Raw genomic sequence first — 14,752 nt, forward strand, 5'->3', positions numbered from 1 at the left:
AAGATAAAGTCAATGGCACAGTCAATAACAATAAGGTTGTAGGCTTTAATGAGGAATGTTAATTTGAACACAATCAACTGGATTTCAGCTTAGCTGATTATCAACCTTGGACTTGTATGAGGCTGTTGATAATGTTGGTAGTACATGGAGGGCATGTTTTATCTGTGACAGCTTCTTTCAGAGGAGCTTTTTAAAAAAAATCTGTTCGCCTTTTGGCTGCTTAAGTTCAAAACCAACAAACAAAAGAGTGTACATTTCCCAAAACCTAAACAAAGAAAGGATTGGAGCAACACAGCACTGTTAACCTCACTGTGAACTTTATTTAAAAAACGAAAACGAAGAAGCACTCTACAAAAATAATTTCTGCACAACAAAGAGTAATTAAAGATAACATAGCCAAAGTCATTGTCCCTTTTGTTTAAAGGATTTTTACCCAGTTCCCACCGGAGCCATTTAAAGTCCAATTCCAAACCCTCTCCTCAAGTTACAGGCAACCAGCCTGCTCCTCACTCTCTCCTTGATCCCATTCCATCAGCAGCTCTGAGGACACCTCTGTAAACAGATGATCCCAGTCCCAGCGCACATCATCCTGCAGAGCCAAAGAGACACAGAAGAGGAGCAGAGAAGAAGAATTAAAGAGGTGGAAGGAGACAAACCAAGAAAGAGAGCACAGGGAACAGAGGGAGCAAAGAGAGCAGAATGGGGAAGGAGAGCAGAGGGTGTTAATGTACACATCATAAATCTTGATTACCTGGGAGACAGAGTGGCAACCTCCCCTGGTGCTCTAGAAACAGCTGGACAGGTCTTCGCTGGGAGCTCACAAGCTATATTTACTAAAAACTCACTCACCTCTTTCACCTCCTGCTCCGGTGCTAAAACCTTGGTGAGGAGCTTCAAGTCAATCTCTCCGTCCTGAAGGAAGAACGCAGGGAAATTCACTTTGTTTGCACAAACAGAGGTGATGCCGGTTGCAAAAATAAATGGACCACCTTGACGACAAAAAAGGAAAGGATATGAAAGAGATGTAAAAATAAAATGTCCTTGACTTACTAAGGTCTGGAACGCTGAATAATACTTCAGATCATTGTCCAGATCTCTGTAGGTCATTACCCGGTTCACCTGGACACTAAAAGGATCACAGTCAGAATTGGCATCTGAATGACTAAAAGGCTTGTGATGCTTACAAACTTCATGCAAACCAAGAGTGAAAAGTGGCTCAGCAGAAGTTTGAAGTCTGTGCAAAATAAAGATCCAAGACTTCAAGCAAAGACCACAGAGAGCAGGAGATGGTTGCCAAGTGGTAAACGCTTCAAATTGAAACCCAGCTGCTTATCTGTGGGTTAGAATTAAGTGGGGGGGCTCTCAAAGTGGCCGGGGCCTAGCAGTGCATGCCAGTCCTACTTACTGCACATTACACGCTACATTGCCCCCGCAATGAGTTCAATGTGGATATTATCTTGCACAGAGAGCAAGCCCCAGCCTAATAACCTCCACCGCTGTCATAGCCTTGCTACATATTCGACACATGTCGGCGTGTCTCTCACTGCCCTGTAAATCAAAGGGCCCAGTTACACAGGACCCTGTAACAGAGCTGCATAAATCACACCCAACTGTTATTTCTCCATTTCAGCCCGATAAAGCAAGACACTCTGCAATGGGACCAGTGGAGGACAGGTACCTATCAAAGTCACTGGAGCAGGCTACTGATCCAGTGTCCTGTGCACGAACAGAGGTTAACGGTCACACACGGGTCTGGAAACATACAGTGTGTTTGTACGTGTTTCAGTGTGTTTATATGAGTCATTGGTGATAAGAATGAACTTTAAAGAGTTGAAAGCATTCACTACTTTACATTGGTGGAGCTGCAATTTGCATGGTGAGATCCTCTTCCTGCACTTCATCCAGGTCTGGAATCACCGGAATATCTAAAAAAAAAAAGAAAAGAAAGAAAACTGTGAGGAAACATTTTGCAAACAGTTTGATTACCCTTAAAAAAGTATAAAAGTTTTAAGGTTTGAAAAGCCTCATTGGTTGTCAAATGCCAGGATTGTTTATCAAAAATAAAGTAAATCCCCTGTGTATGCATATTTTTTGTGCGAGTATGTGAGACCATGTCTGTGTGGCACTTCCTCCCTCCCTCTCTTCAGCTACATCCTCATAAGAGCTGCCCTGTCACAATAACCATGCGGCCATGAATATTCAGGAGGCGAGGCGGCAGCTCTTCCTGCTGTGAGAGGGGCGCTGGCCAGGGGCTCCCCAGAAAGCACCCCCTGCTACCTTAGCATTTGGGCCCTGTCAGCGCCGCCCACCCCCAGGACCCGTGGTGGCCGGTAGGCCGACCTCCATGTCCACTCTGCCACTCCGACTGGGGCGGCATCCAGCCATGTGCAAGAGTATTTGCTTGCGGGCCCATCTGTGTGGGGTCGGAAGTCACAGTGCGGCCTGGCAGGGGCTGCGGTGCCAGGAGCCGCCAACCCGCTGCTCAAACAGTGGGAACCCGCTTTAATTGGCAAAACGCAACAGGACAGAGGAAGGCTCCTCTCCCAAGAAGGACAGGGCAAACTTTCACAGCATTTTTCAGATGGACATTTGTTGGAGCAGGGAAATAAGAGAGGCATAATGAGCAACATAGAACGCTTTGATGAAAATAAGCAAAACAATCAAAGAAGAGGAATATCTAAGTTTTATCAAGAGTTGAATTTACTGGCTTCTCTTTCAGCAAATGTGTTACTTTGGATGTGAAACTGCGTTTTTGGTGGCAGACTGAGCATCCTTATTAACAATACAGCTGGGTGTTGACAGTAAAAGAGACAGAGACAGAGAGAGGGGAGAGAGGAACAGACACATCCAGAGAGAAAAAGAGAGAGCTGGACTGCATGGAGAGGGGTGTCAGTAATCTCTAACCACAGTACCGCACCCTGAGGGGAAAGTCAATAGAGGAGCTAAATAGAGGTGAAGAGATGGAAGTCTGCATCAGATGGGAGGAAATATCTCTGCATCTGTGTCACCATTCCCTCAAAATTACTCCTTAAAATAAACTGAAGTTGAGAAAGCACTGATCTTTGATGTAGCAATAAAATCCAGCTTTTCATAAAAGTTACACTGTTGAGGTAAAAAAAACTCATTATTATGATTCTGACATATTTCTTAACTTGGCAAAAATCCTGAGTACTAGTTGATCAAAAGCTAACCCATCAACTTTCAGTACATAACAAAAAGCTCTCCCTCTGTTGATAACTTATTTCTTCCTCTTTTTTAATTAAACCAAATTAAAAATGCCACGCTCGTTTAGCCGCTGACAAGATTCATCTGTGTTTCTGATATCCAAATAAATGCAGGCGCGGGTATTTCATATTCATGAGGCCCTGGTGACACTTTGTCCTCTCATTTACAAAGCACAGCGTTCAGCAGAATCCGTCCCCCCTGGACCCCCAATCAAATTTAATGGTCTTAGTGCAATGACATCAAAAAGCCTCGCCGTCCGGCTCTTTGCAAACAGATTCCTAGGTTGTCTATCTGTCCACGCACACCCTTTTTCATTTCAGCCAGTAATACACTATTAACACACTGCATGAGAGTTCAATGTGAAGCTCAGAGGCAAATGTTGTCTATATGCAAAGTCTATTATTTAGTGAAAAAAGGAACAACATTTTTAAATGAGCTTTAAATTCAACACGGTACTCGAGGTCAAGTGGGGCATCAAAGCAGCTGAAAACAAGCCAGTGTTTTTTTTTCTGACACAGAGGGCAGCTCCATCAGAAGGAGCTGTCTTTCCTCTGCGCCGCACACATCACCTCCACTGACTTCCTTCCCTCGGCTGGACGTGTATCAAGGTGGCTTTTGTCTGGCAGCGAGCAGGCCACGTGTATCCTTATTACCCGGCCCGCATCCACCTTCCGTGCTGAAGCATGTAAATATCAAAAGGGGATCATTTGCCGTGAGTGTGGACACACTCCCGGAAGGCACACGCCAGTCAGCGACTTTGGGGGAAACAGGTTATCTCTCCATACCGCTCATATAATCTGAATGAGGGGTCTGGTCGAATGATTACTGTCGCACAGAATCCATTTGAAAAGCGTGTGGGATAATATTCAAAACATCAGCAGCTATAGAATAAGACATGAAACAGATGAGTGTGTTTGCGATACAGGTGCTATTTTAGGTGACCGGCAGGAGGCTGTGGGGGCAGCTGATGGGAAGATGGGAGCAGGGAACTGGGTGAGCCTTCTCCCTCTCTCTCTCTTTCTCTCTCTGTGCTTGTAGCCAGTGGACATAAGGGATAAGGGTAGGGGACATAATCAAGATCGCAGGGGCTATCTCACTAACCCTCAGCACTGTAATTTCCACTGCCCCTGCCTCGGGCTCTGTATTAAGAGGTCTCCCTCCACAGAGTAATAATCTTTCCAGCGGCATTAACTGCGAGGGAACCAAACCTCTGGACTCTTCATTCAACTGGCTATTTGAGCCAGTGCAGGCACAGTACACAGTGAAAGGCAACATGTGTGTGTGTGTGTGTGTGTGTGTGTGTGTGTGTGTGTGTGTGTGTGTGTGTGTGTGTGTGTGTGTGTGTGTGTGTGTGTGTCAGTGTCAGTGTGTGTGTGTGTGTGTGTGTGTGTGTGTGTGTGTGTGTGTGTGTGTGTGTGTGTCAGTGTCAGTGTGTGTGTGTGTGTGTGTGTGTGTGTGTGTGTGTGTGTGTGTGTGTGTGTGTGTGTGTGTGTCAGTGTGTGTGTGTGAACATAAATGTAACAAAGACATACACTATACAGGTAAATGGATTTAATTGTATCTTTAACCGTGCAACACATCGTCACTTATTACCTTATTTTCATTTTATTTGAAGCCTTTAAACACAATATAAAAAAAGATAAATAATAATAATAATTTCAATAAGGTGCATTAAAGTCAAAATCAGTAATCATATCAAATATAATATTACAGGAAAATACTGCAATATTACATTAGAGCCAAAGTGATATTTTTTATCATTATTAACTATATTACACTCATGATATGACAGAGTCTCAACATAGTTCACAGGTCTCATTAGAAAATGACAAATATAAGATTGTATATTAAAAAAGATTTAAATTGATGTATTTTTTCTCTCTCTTTTTTTTTTTTAATGTATTACATATTTACGGCCTTATTTTGAGTTTTCAGAATATTAAAAAAATATTTTGTGTAAAGGAACGTTATGACATTTTTAAAGCTCAGTTATGATAAGCTTTAAAAGTATGAACAGGGTTTGATCACATGGTAATAGTTCATTCTGATGTTCTGGTGTGTAAAAAATCTTCCAGTGTTGTCCATTGAGATTCTCCTGCTACCTTTACTGAGGCAGTTTGACCCTCTTTTCCCAGCTGCCTCGCACTGCAAAATTGAACAATTATTCCAGGCAGCGTTTAGCTGAAATTTCCCCTCTCAGCCCTGACATTGTTTGTGGTGTGCAGAGTCTGGCCCTCAGGTGACTCGGTTAACGCTAGATCTGTATTCAGAAGCACCTGCCTAGCTCCCTGTGTGTGCATGTGTGTGTTTGACTAACTGTGACGCTTTGGGTGGTGAGGAGAGCCCTTAAATTGTTCTGCACATATCTCCATCAACTAAAGATCTGGTGTAAATTAATGAGCATATTCAATTGTCATTCTCATGAAAAGGGCCTTGTTGTACGGTGTCACACACTGGTCAAAGGCAAAGCTCTGACACATGAATCCACGCAACATTCAAGGGGAAATATGGTGTGAGCATCAGTGGGAAGCAATGATCTGACTGCCTGCTTATCTAACTTCCACAGGATGAATGTGCTGTGGAGGCACCAGAGGGCTCCTCGCTGCCCGTGAGGAGAGACACAGAGAGGGGGATCGTCAGGGTGCTCTTACCTCCTTCATCATCTGATCCCTGGGGTGTTTGTGGTCGAAGGCGGCGGCTATAGAAACAGAAAGGGTGAGAGGATGAATTATTTAATGCTTTCAAAATGCAGCTGATGATGAGGTCATCATAGGGGGTGAGTGAGGTTACTACTCTGCCTTGATGATTGTCTTGTTTTCCGTCTTGTCTTTCTGGTAGTTAGAACACTTTTTACAGTCTGCTGCAGTCTGAGCAGACTTTTGAACAGTAGCCTCTATCTGTGCAGTGAGACGATGTAGGGCTGTCTGGGTGTCCAGCCTTGCAGCCTTGGACAAGATCACCTCTGGGTTTTTTGTTTTTTTTTAAAACAACCCCAGCTGGAGCAGCAGTCTGAATAAGTATTACTAAGACAAGACAGTTGTGACAGAAGTACAAGATAAGGGATCTTTCTGCAGGGGGACAACTTATTACACAAAGCATCTGTTTCACCACGGCCACTCAGGCACCAGGCCCCGGCTGTGATGATGAGTAAAACACAGGCAACTGCGTCCTCTACCTGCCTCTCCTCGTGATGTCTATTCTACTCACAGAGTGATGTGAGGGCGAGGGGGGAAAAAACTGGAATAACAGGAAAACTTGGCTCCAAACTGCAATAAAAGTGATGACAAATCAGTAACGCTGTTTTTTTAATCATGTTAAGTGATTGTTCTTGGAAGGCAAGGATTAGCTGCAACCAAGGACAATCTGAAAGCACAGCGCTGTTTCTACTTTACTGCAAAGGGAACAAACATTTAAACTGAACTACTTCCATCCAAGAAAACAGAAATGTAACTAGCATTGCATTCAGTTACCAACTGCAGGAGTAGAGTGACTTAGGGATGATGTGGAGAGTGAACTTACTCTTCCAGGTCTTCAGCTGCAGGTCTTCTCGAGGATCTGTAAAGCAGCAGGAAAAATTAACATATCACAAATTAAATACTGAACTCAGATTAGAGTTTCCTTGTCTTCAACACACGTGAAAGCCCAGAACTCAATTAGACACAAGCAGGTTATTTCTGTATTCCTGACACAGAGGTATTTTCCCCTCTGCAGTAACTAAAGATAGTAAGTCTGCTACATCAGACACAGTGGGGTCTACAATAGTCGTGTCTTCACCTTCCTCTGTTTTCTCGGCCTCGTCTCCTGCTGGATCATGAAGCTATTTTCAGGCTTTTCTCACTTACAACGCTCAGCTTGAATTGAGCACGCCAGACACCAAAAATACTGCATTTTAACACTTCTCTGGCTCAGCACAGTATTTTTGGCTTTCAGTGTTTGTTTTAAGAGAGGTAGAAATCACACCTTACAACGGGGGGGGGGACTACTACATCATTAATACCAGATGAGCATTATGCAGATCAGTAATGTTATAATATAACACAGGAATCAAAGCTGAGTAAACATTGGAGTGTTTTAACTAGTGTACTGAAAAATGTGTGTAAAAGGTCTTATAATTTTTCATGTTGCAAAATGATTATGATACTTCTCCTGGTTGAGTAGTGCCCCCTACTGGCTCTAAACCTGTGACATCCTGTACTGCAACGATACTCCTTGCTGTCATTTTGATTTCATCATGCTAAATATAAAGACTTCAGACTTGCAGTGTTAATTAATAAGAGATTAATACATTATTTTAAAATATATTCTGTATATACATAAATCTTTAAAAAATAAGAAATGAAGTTCAGATTATAATATATCTTTTTTTTTTAAATGCACGTCTATGCATCACTAGAAATGCATTCATGTCCCACATGTAGTAAGGGAAAAGAACTGAGAATGTTCGTAGAGTGATGAAGACTTGATGATGTGATCAGAATAAGAAATAAATAAATTAAAGTTTCTGAACTAAAAGTCAAACCTTAACACTGGATCCAAATCCTACAATTAGGTCAACATCAAACCACTTCCTGAGCCCTGATATGGTTTGAGCTTTTTCCTTTTTCTTCTTTTAATTTTGATACACAGTCTTTAAATCCTAATATAGAAATCTTTATTGAACCTTAGACTGAAAAGTTAAATTTAACTGAAAATCAGGCTGAAGAATATTCAAATTCAGGTAATTTAAACTCATCCAGGAAAAATAAAAGCATGTTAAAAAAAAAAGCATGATGCAAGCCTCAGAGAAATGCCCTCTGGAGCACATTGTAAAAAATCTGAATCCCCACATCACATTTCATTAATCTAAATACATTCAGACGTACGTTCTGCTGTATTCCTTATGTTCATTGGAAAAGTGTAATCTTGTTTACTGATCTTTATTCAAGCAGAGAGGAGAGAATGATAAAAAAAACACAATCAGCTGACAGATTTTCTGCCACAAATGTTTACTCTGGTTTTGTCCGTCTTCATCATCCAGTCTGAGTGAAGACAAACGGCCTGAAGGGTGCTAGAATCCAACCATTCAGGGCAGAGAGGAGTTGAGAGAGCCTACCTACCTGCCTGCCCTTGGACTGTGTCCTGTCTGGGGGGGTGGCGACACTTAAGACACATTACAGGCCCCTTGATTAAGACTCATGTAAGGCAAAGCGATAGACATGGTAAAACTGTCTGGAAAAAGTTGTTAGGGATAAAATATATTGTGACAACCTGGTTTCAAAGGTTCATCAATAAACTGACAGATCATTTAGTGTCAATTAGAAGTGATAGATCGACAAATCCCGGGATTTCTGCGCTGGGATTAGTGGGAGGAGGGCGGCGGTGATTGAGCATGAGGGGTGACATTGAAGGGAAAAGTCCTTGCCGGTTCCAGGGGGGACCATTACTTACTTTGTTTCAGAGAGGATCAATGCGCGTGCAAACCCCTTTTACACCTCCTGTATTTCAATCGCTTTGAGACTGGGAATCAAGCTGGTTCGCAAAAGCAGAGACGCGACACGCTGACCTTCTGTGAGAGAGGAAAGATCTATTGAGTTTGCTGTTTTCCCTGCTTGCACTAACGGTGCAGTAAACTACACAAATAAGCACAATTGACTCAGTCTGTTCACTTCAATGAATCTCCTATGCTCTCACCTCCACTGAGACCGAAAAAAAGAAGTAGCAGGTGGAAGAGAAAACAAGAGAGGTGGTTCCACAGTATGATAAAGTCTTATGCTGATGCATACATGTACAGTGTTTAGATTTACATGTGTTATTTGTAGAGGGAAGCTTTGGCCAAACACCTTCCATCTGTTCCAAATATTTCATAAATTCTCTATGTTGTGCTCCCCTTGTAAAGAGCAGACTGCAGGGGTAAGGGGTGATTAAGTGGCTTGAACCCCTGTGATGAAGTGGCTAGCTGACTAACAGTGCCCTCCTGTGGCTGATGCATTAACCATGTCAATTACCGCCCTGCTCACAGATGAAGACGAATGGAGAGTTGCCTGCTCGGACAGGCTCCCTCTAACCTTGTTGATTCACAGCCCGAGTGCCAAATATGCACTGATAAATAAGCTCATTCAACAACATGAGAGTTCATTAATAACACATAACCCGAGACCGCGACTCGCAGTCGCCGCCTCCAGTGCAGCCACAGTACATTGAGGGAAAAGGTGAAGATACGTACTTGGCAGAACCAGACCCAGAGCTGTCTTCTGCCCAGCCACCCTGACGCCGGGCAGGTTTTGGAGGTGGGCCCTGAGAGGAGAAAAGAAACCTTTTAATGCTTCATTGGGTGCTTACTCAGTAATATAGAAAACAAATCAAATGTGTAGGCAATTTAAGTGTTATTAGGCTTTTATTCAAGCAATAAGGCAAAAAATATCTTGTTTGTGCAAGAAATAGCTTAAAGGTTTGTCAGATGTATGTGGTTTATTTGACTGAGTGGTTTAAAAGTGAAAGGAGACCCTGTTGTTTACAAAATGACAGAAAGTAAATGCTCCAAGAGAAAAATCAAACTAATTACAAACAGAAACTTTAATCATGCTAAAGGTGTAGGGGGCATTTTAACTTAAGCTAGACTCCGGTCCTCAAATATTCAAGCTATCCCAAGGCTCCAGAACAATAAACAATACGCATGGTATACGCAAGACAGTCATCTATATGCACTCCATTGTTTTGTTTATTATACTTTTCAATACTATCCATTTCCCCTCAACACAACATATGGAGCAGAGTGTGGGAACTGCTAAAGCCTACAAGTCCAACCCCAAAATAGTACCAAAGGAAAAAAAAATGACCCTCTCCCTCTCATTCTTTGATTCTGAAAATAGTAAACTGAGTATGCATCTCGATCCTGAGACCGGGACCCTGAGAGCAGCACTTGAATGAATTGAATTCCTCAGCGCACTCGAGGGTGGGCACTAGACAAATGAATTAGGGGGGTAAAAAAAAAAAAGGCACAACATTTCTCATTACTAAATTGGGTCTGCAGAGGACAAAGTGCTCGTGAAGAATTTCTTTCGTTTATGATGGAAGAGGAAATAATCTTTCATGGCTGGTTCCTTCAGCAAAGCCATTTATAAATCTGAATGTCACCATTAAGCAGAGCAGAGGGAGGGGGAGCCACTCTGCTCTGCTGTATATTACCATTAATCGAGAGAGCCGAGGCTGAACTAGCTTCCTCAACTTTGCGTAATTAGTATCTGTCTCTTTACAAAGAACAAAGGAGATTACAATAATGACGATTGAGTCATTTTCAGTAACATTACAAAAATTCCTTCAAGTGCTGTGAAATCCCTTTGACGGTTTGTGTTTGGTATTTCTGACATGAGAGGAAAGATAATAGAGTTGAGTGTCTCTGAGTGTTATAAATGTATCTTCTGACAGTTATGTCATTCTACAAAACTGAAGAGGGCCATAAGTGTCCTGAGAAACAAAACAAACTGTGCCTCCAGTTCCTCTTGACCAAATATGAAATTCACAGTTGTAGTAAAATGGTTATGGCTGTTAAGGTAATTAGCTTAGCCCTCTTGGTTTCTAATTTAGGATTCTTTGATGGTCTCTAGGGCAAAAGAACTTGTGGTGGCCCAACCCTATGAGCCCATAAAAGCTATTGAGTCTTTGTTTAAAAGGACGTCAGGAATGTGACCAATCAGTTGGGTATTTTAGGCTGAAGAGGCCAGGGTTGATAAACGAAGACTGCAAATAAACCCACCCAGTCGCACGACACTCTGGAAAAATGTATTGCATGTGCACAGCAGGTCAGAGGGGGCGCGAGAATACTGGTTCATATGTTGGGGAAGTTGGCCTAATTTGGGAAAATTAGCCTAAAGCAGAAGAATTGCTGGCATTTCTTTTGGCTTTGGGAATGTCGGATTGTTTATAGTTTGTCAATCCAGGACATGTGACTGATTCCATAAATGCCAAAGATAGTGAAGTGCAATTATTTGTTCTATTCAACATTCACCTCTGTTTTGACATTGCTCTTTAGTTTTTTGCCCTGTATTCAGTCTAAATTTAGCAACATTAGCTCATAGCTGCTTAAAGAAGTTGGGGTCCCTGAGAAAACTTCATGACAACATCTCTGCTGAGGCTTGACGTGCTTCCTGTCACAGCAGGCAATATAAGGAGAGGATATGTGAAACTTGTTTTGGAGACTTCAGTGACGTACTGTGCTTATTTTTAATCAAAACAATTTCTAAGAAAACAACTGCAATTTTGTTTGAATCTAAAGTCTAAGAAAAAATAAATACAGTTATAAAGCTTGTGTGAGACAACACTTTAAAACATCACATGCAAGAACATCAGATCAAGTGAACACAGAAAAACAAAGAAGAGCAATCACAGTCTAAGAACACTGACTGCCTGTGCTGTAAAACCCACTGAAGTTATGAAATAGGAACTCAAAGTATCTGCATTATCAATCAGATCATTGAAACGTATCATTATGTGTGTCAGAGTTGTGTTATTGTACGTGCTGCACTGTGAGAGGCGATTCATTTGTACAGCCTTTGATATAGAATTCAACAGGATAAGCTAAGGTGCATTAACAAAACAGCTGTAATCAAACTGATACTGGTGCAGAAGCAACAGCAGCCATGCAAAGTCACCAAAGCCTTTTTTTCCACACCACCTACCTCATCATCATCCTGTGATTCATGTATGAGACAAAACCACAATGCAGATTGGTAAAGCTTATTATAAGGGGAAATATAAAGCAGGACTGTCTGTTAATATCCGTCACATGATCACTTACTTCTCCTATAGTAGCTGAGGTGGAGGACTTCCTCCCGTGACGAGAATCCTCAAACGATGATTGGTCAGCAGCAAGCCGTGCTCTTCGTCCAGATTTCACGACCTACGAAAAGTACAGAATTTGAACATGGATTATAGAGTTTGATATCATGGAGCCAGAAGCTGGGACTGTCAACAAACTGGACTTAGTGGTTTTGATTCAGTTTGACTGTGCCATCTAATGAGCAGACCAAATTTAGCCTTGAGGTCTACAAAACAAAAACTGCCTCCTACCGAACTCCTCAATGACAAAGGAAATGATAGCAGATTTCCGAAGATCCAGGCTCTGCCGTCAGCTAGTTAACATTCGAGGGTTGGACATCTAGGTGGTGCGAACCTACAAATATCTAGGTGTACACCTGGACAACAAGTTGGACTGGTCCCTTAATATAGATGCACTCTACAGGAAGGGGCAGAGTCGCCTCTTTTTCTTAAGGAGGCTCAGATCCTTAGACATCTGCTGTAAGATGCTGCAGATGTTTTATCAGTCTGTGGTGGCAAGTGTGTCATTCTATGCTGCAGTCTGCTGGGGACGCAGTATAAAACACAAGGATGCGAGGCGACTGGACAAACTAGTGAAAAGAGCTGGCACTGTGATTGGAACCAGGTTGGACTCACTTGGGGCTGTGGTGGAGAAATGCACACTAGAGGTCATTCTATATTTAACAGATCATCCACTTCACAACTTCTTTGTGGACCAGAGAAACAGCATCAGTGGACGGCTCATCTCTACAGATATACAAAAAATCATTCATCCCTGCAGTCATTAGGCTTCACAACTCTAGCCAATGGGAGATGAGCAGACAGACACCTGAATTACTTGTTTTATGTGACTTTTTATAATTGTATCTGCCAGACACCTGAATTCCCCTTCGGGTATGAATAAAGTGCATTCTACTTTAGATGTAATACACTGTACCACTGGTTAGAGACACAGCCAACAGGATGAGATAAGATTTTTTTTTAATATTTCATCAGCACATCTGCTAATCTAGTCATCTGGTGCAGTGTTCATTCTGTACAACAGTATTTAAGCAGTCATTTTCCTCAAATATGAGTAGTTTGGCTTCATTGAAACTTGTCTAAAGTCATGGTGTTGTTATTGCAAAAACTTTCACCCAATGGAGGAACTTCAGAAAGAACGTACACACAAAGTGTCCCAACTATACAGTTAATTTATAAGGTAACGGACCTTTAATTTAAGCTTTTCGAGGCTGTAGCTCGTTGACTGACGTCCAGTATTGTTAGCCAGGAATACAGGACTACGTGAAGCCCAAGTTAATAAAAAAAAAATATTGAGGTGTCTTAATGGAGAAACATTAGCTAGCAAAAGGGCTAAAGGCATTTAAGTGATTTGAGCTTATACTCAGAAACAAACTATCTCACTGCAATCAATAAGAGGTGAATGGTAATGCCTCTTTCGATGCTTGTGGTGAAAATCTTGTCAGTTTAACTTCCAAATGATGACTTTTAGCCTCATAGCTTAGCGGCTAGCAATAGCAGCAACGTACGCTTTCAACTTATCTTCCTGAGCTTAAACAAATACGTCGCCTTTGCCCAAACTGCGTGACACACTGTCTTATCTGTGATGTGAAGTAGCTTTGACTCACGTTTTTCATCGCTCCAGAATCTCCAAACTGAAGGCTATCCTCCATTTTTCTCTGCCCAGCTAACGGGCTAACAGAAACAAACAGCGACTTCCAGGATACAATAAAGCGTCACATAGCAACGCTCTCCATGGTAACACTAATCAGAAGAAACGAGTGCGTCCCACTCTATGGTCCCAGTTTATAGTTCGAGTCATACAGGCTATGGTCCCAGTCATAGGTCCCAGTCTGGGCTGAGACTAGATCCTACTGGGACTGGGGCTTAGACAGGACCACATTTGCTGGAGATGTAATAAAAACAGGGTCACATTGATCCACATGCTGTATGAACGTGAAATTATAAAGGACTTCTAGTCAGCTATAGTTAAATGTATAAATGATATGTCAAAAACAGAATTGACTAAGAGCCCAGCATTATGTGCACTGGGTATTTTACCAGAGGAGGCTAATCTGCCATCAAAAAATGTATTTTGGGGGGAAATTAGCTTTTATAACAGGATGCAGGATAGTGCTGAAGCATTGGAAATCAAAACAGAAGATCCGTTTTAGTGAATGGAGAGATGAACTGGCCAGGATAGCTTCTTTTGAGCAACTTATCTACAGAATGAATAATAACACTAAAGTATTCAGATCTATATGGGGTCCCTATCTGGAAATGATTGGAGAAGGTGACTATGATGGTATTTGATGTGCAATTACTCTGTCCTCTATTTCTAATGAACACCATGTATGATTATGAAAAGTAATATTGTGACATGAAATACTATAAATGTAAGCCTCTAAACATCACCAAGAGGAATAGGAATGATCTCTTTTTTCTGTCATTTTCTCTTTTTTTACACTTTGTTTATTTACCTTGTTTTCTTATGTTTATCTTCCTTTTTGTTATTATTATTTCTTTAATTAATTTTTTTTTAAATGTTTCTCTTTGTTGGTTAATTTGTTAACTTGTGGTGAACAAAGAAATACTGAAACAATGCAATAAAGTTGAATGATTTAAAAAAAAAACTTCATAATGACACCACAATTCAATGCCAACTTTCATAAAACATTTTTAACCCATGGACCAACCACTGCTTAGGAAATGCATCAAAAATATTTGAACTAAA

General features: G+C 41.6%; 1 protein-coding gene across 1 annotated transcript; it reads right to left on the reverse strand.

Moving 5' to 3' along the window:
• Positions 1-300: 300 nt before the first annotated feature.
• On the reverse strand, positions 301-13,902 carry LOC117806830 (intraflagellar transport protein 43 homolog A). Its single transcript, XM_034675907.1, has 9 exons — positions 13,647-13,902; positions 11,999-12,100; positions 9,428-9,498; positions 6,745-6,780; positions 5,877-5,923; positions 1,853-1,925; positions 1,051-1,126; positions 850-912; positions 301-589 (listed from the first exon to the last, which is right to left on the reverse strand). The coding sequence occupies exons 1-9, from the start codon at positions 13,689-13,691 to the stop codon at positions 485-487; spliced, it is 618 nt and encodes a 205-aa protein (XP_034531798.1). The 5' UTR covers positions 13,692-13,902; the 3' UTR covers positions 301-484.
• Positions 13,903-14,752: the final 850 nt, after the last annotated feature.

This window comes from Notolabrus celidotus, chromosome 22 (assembly GCF_009762535.1).
Source record: "Notolabrus celidotus isolate fNotCel1 chromosome 22, fNotCel1.pri, whole genome shotgun sequence".
Classification (NCBI taxonomy): Eukaryota; Metazoa; Chordata; class Actinopteri; order Labriformes; family Labridae; genus Notolabrus; species Notolabrus celidotus.

Bases quoted from the DNA above. Each gene is read 5' to 3' on its own strand.
- LOC117806830 (XM_034675907.1), bottom strand. From the start codon at position 13,691: ATGGAGGATAGCCTTCAGTTTGGAGATTCTGGAGCGATGAAAAAC. The intron at 913-1,050 runs GTAAGTCAAGGA...TTCTTCCTTCAG, and splicing joins ATTCAGCGTTCCAGACCTTA to GACGGAGAGATTGACTTGAA. The intron at 590-849 runs GTGAGTGAGTTT...TTGGCTCTGCAG, and splicing joins CGGAGCAGGAGGTGAAAGAG to GATGATGTGCGCTGGGACTG.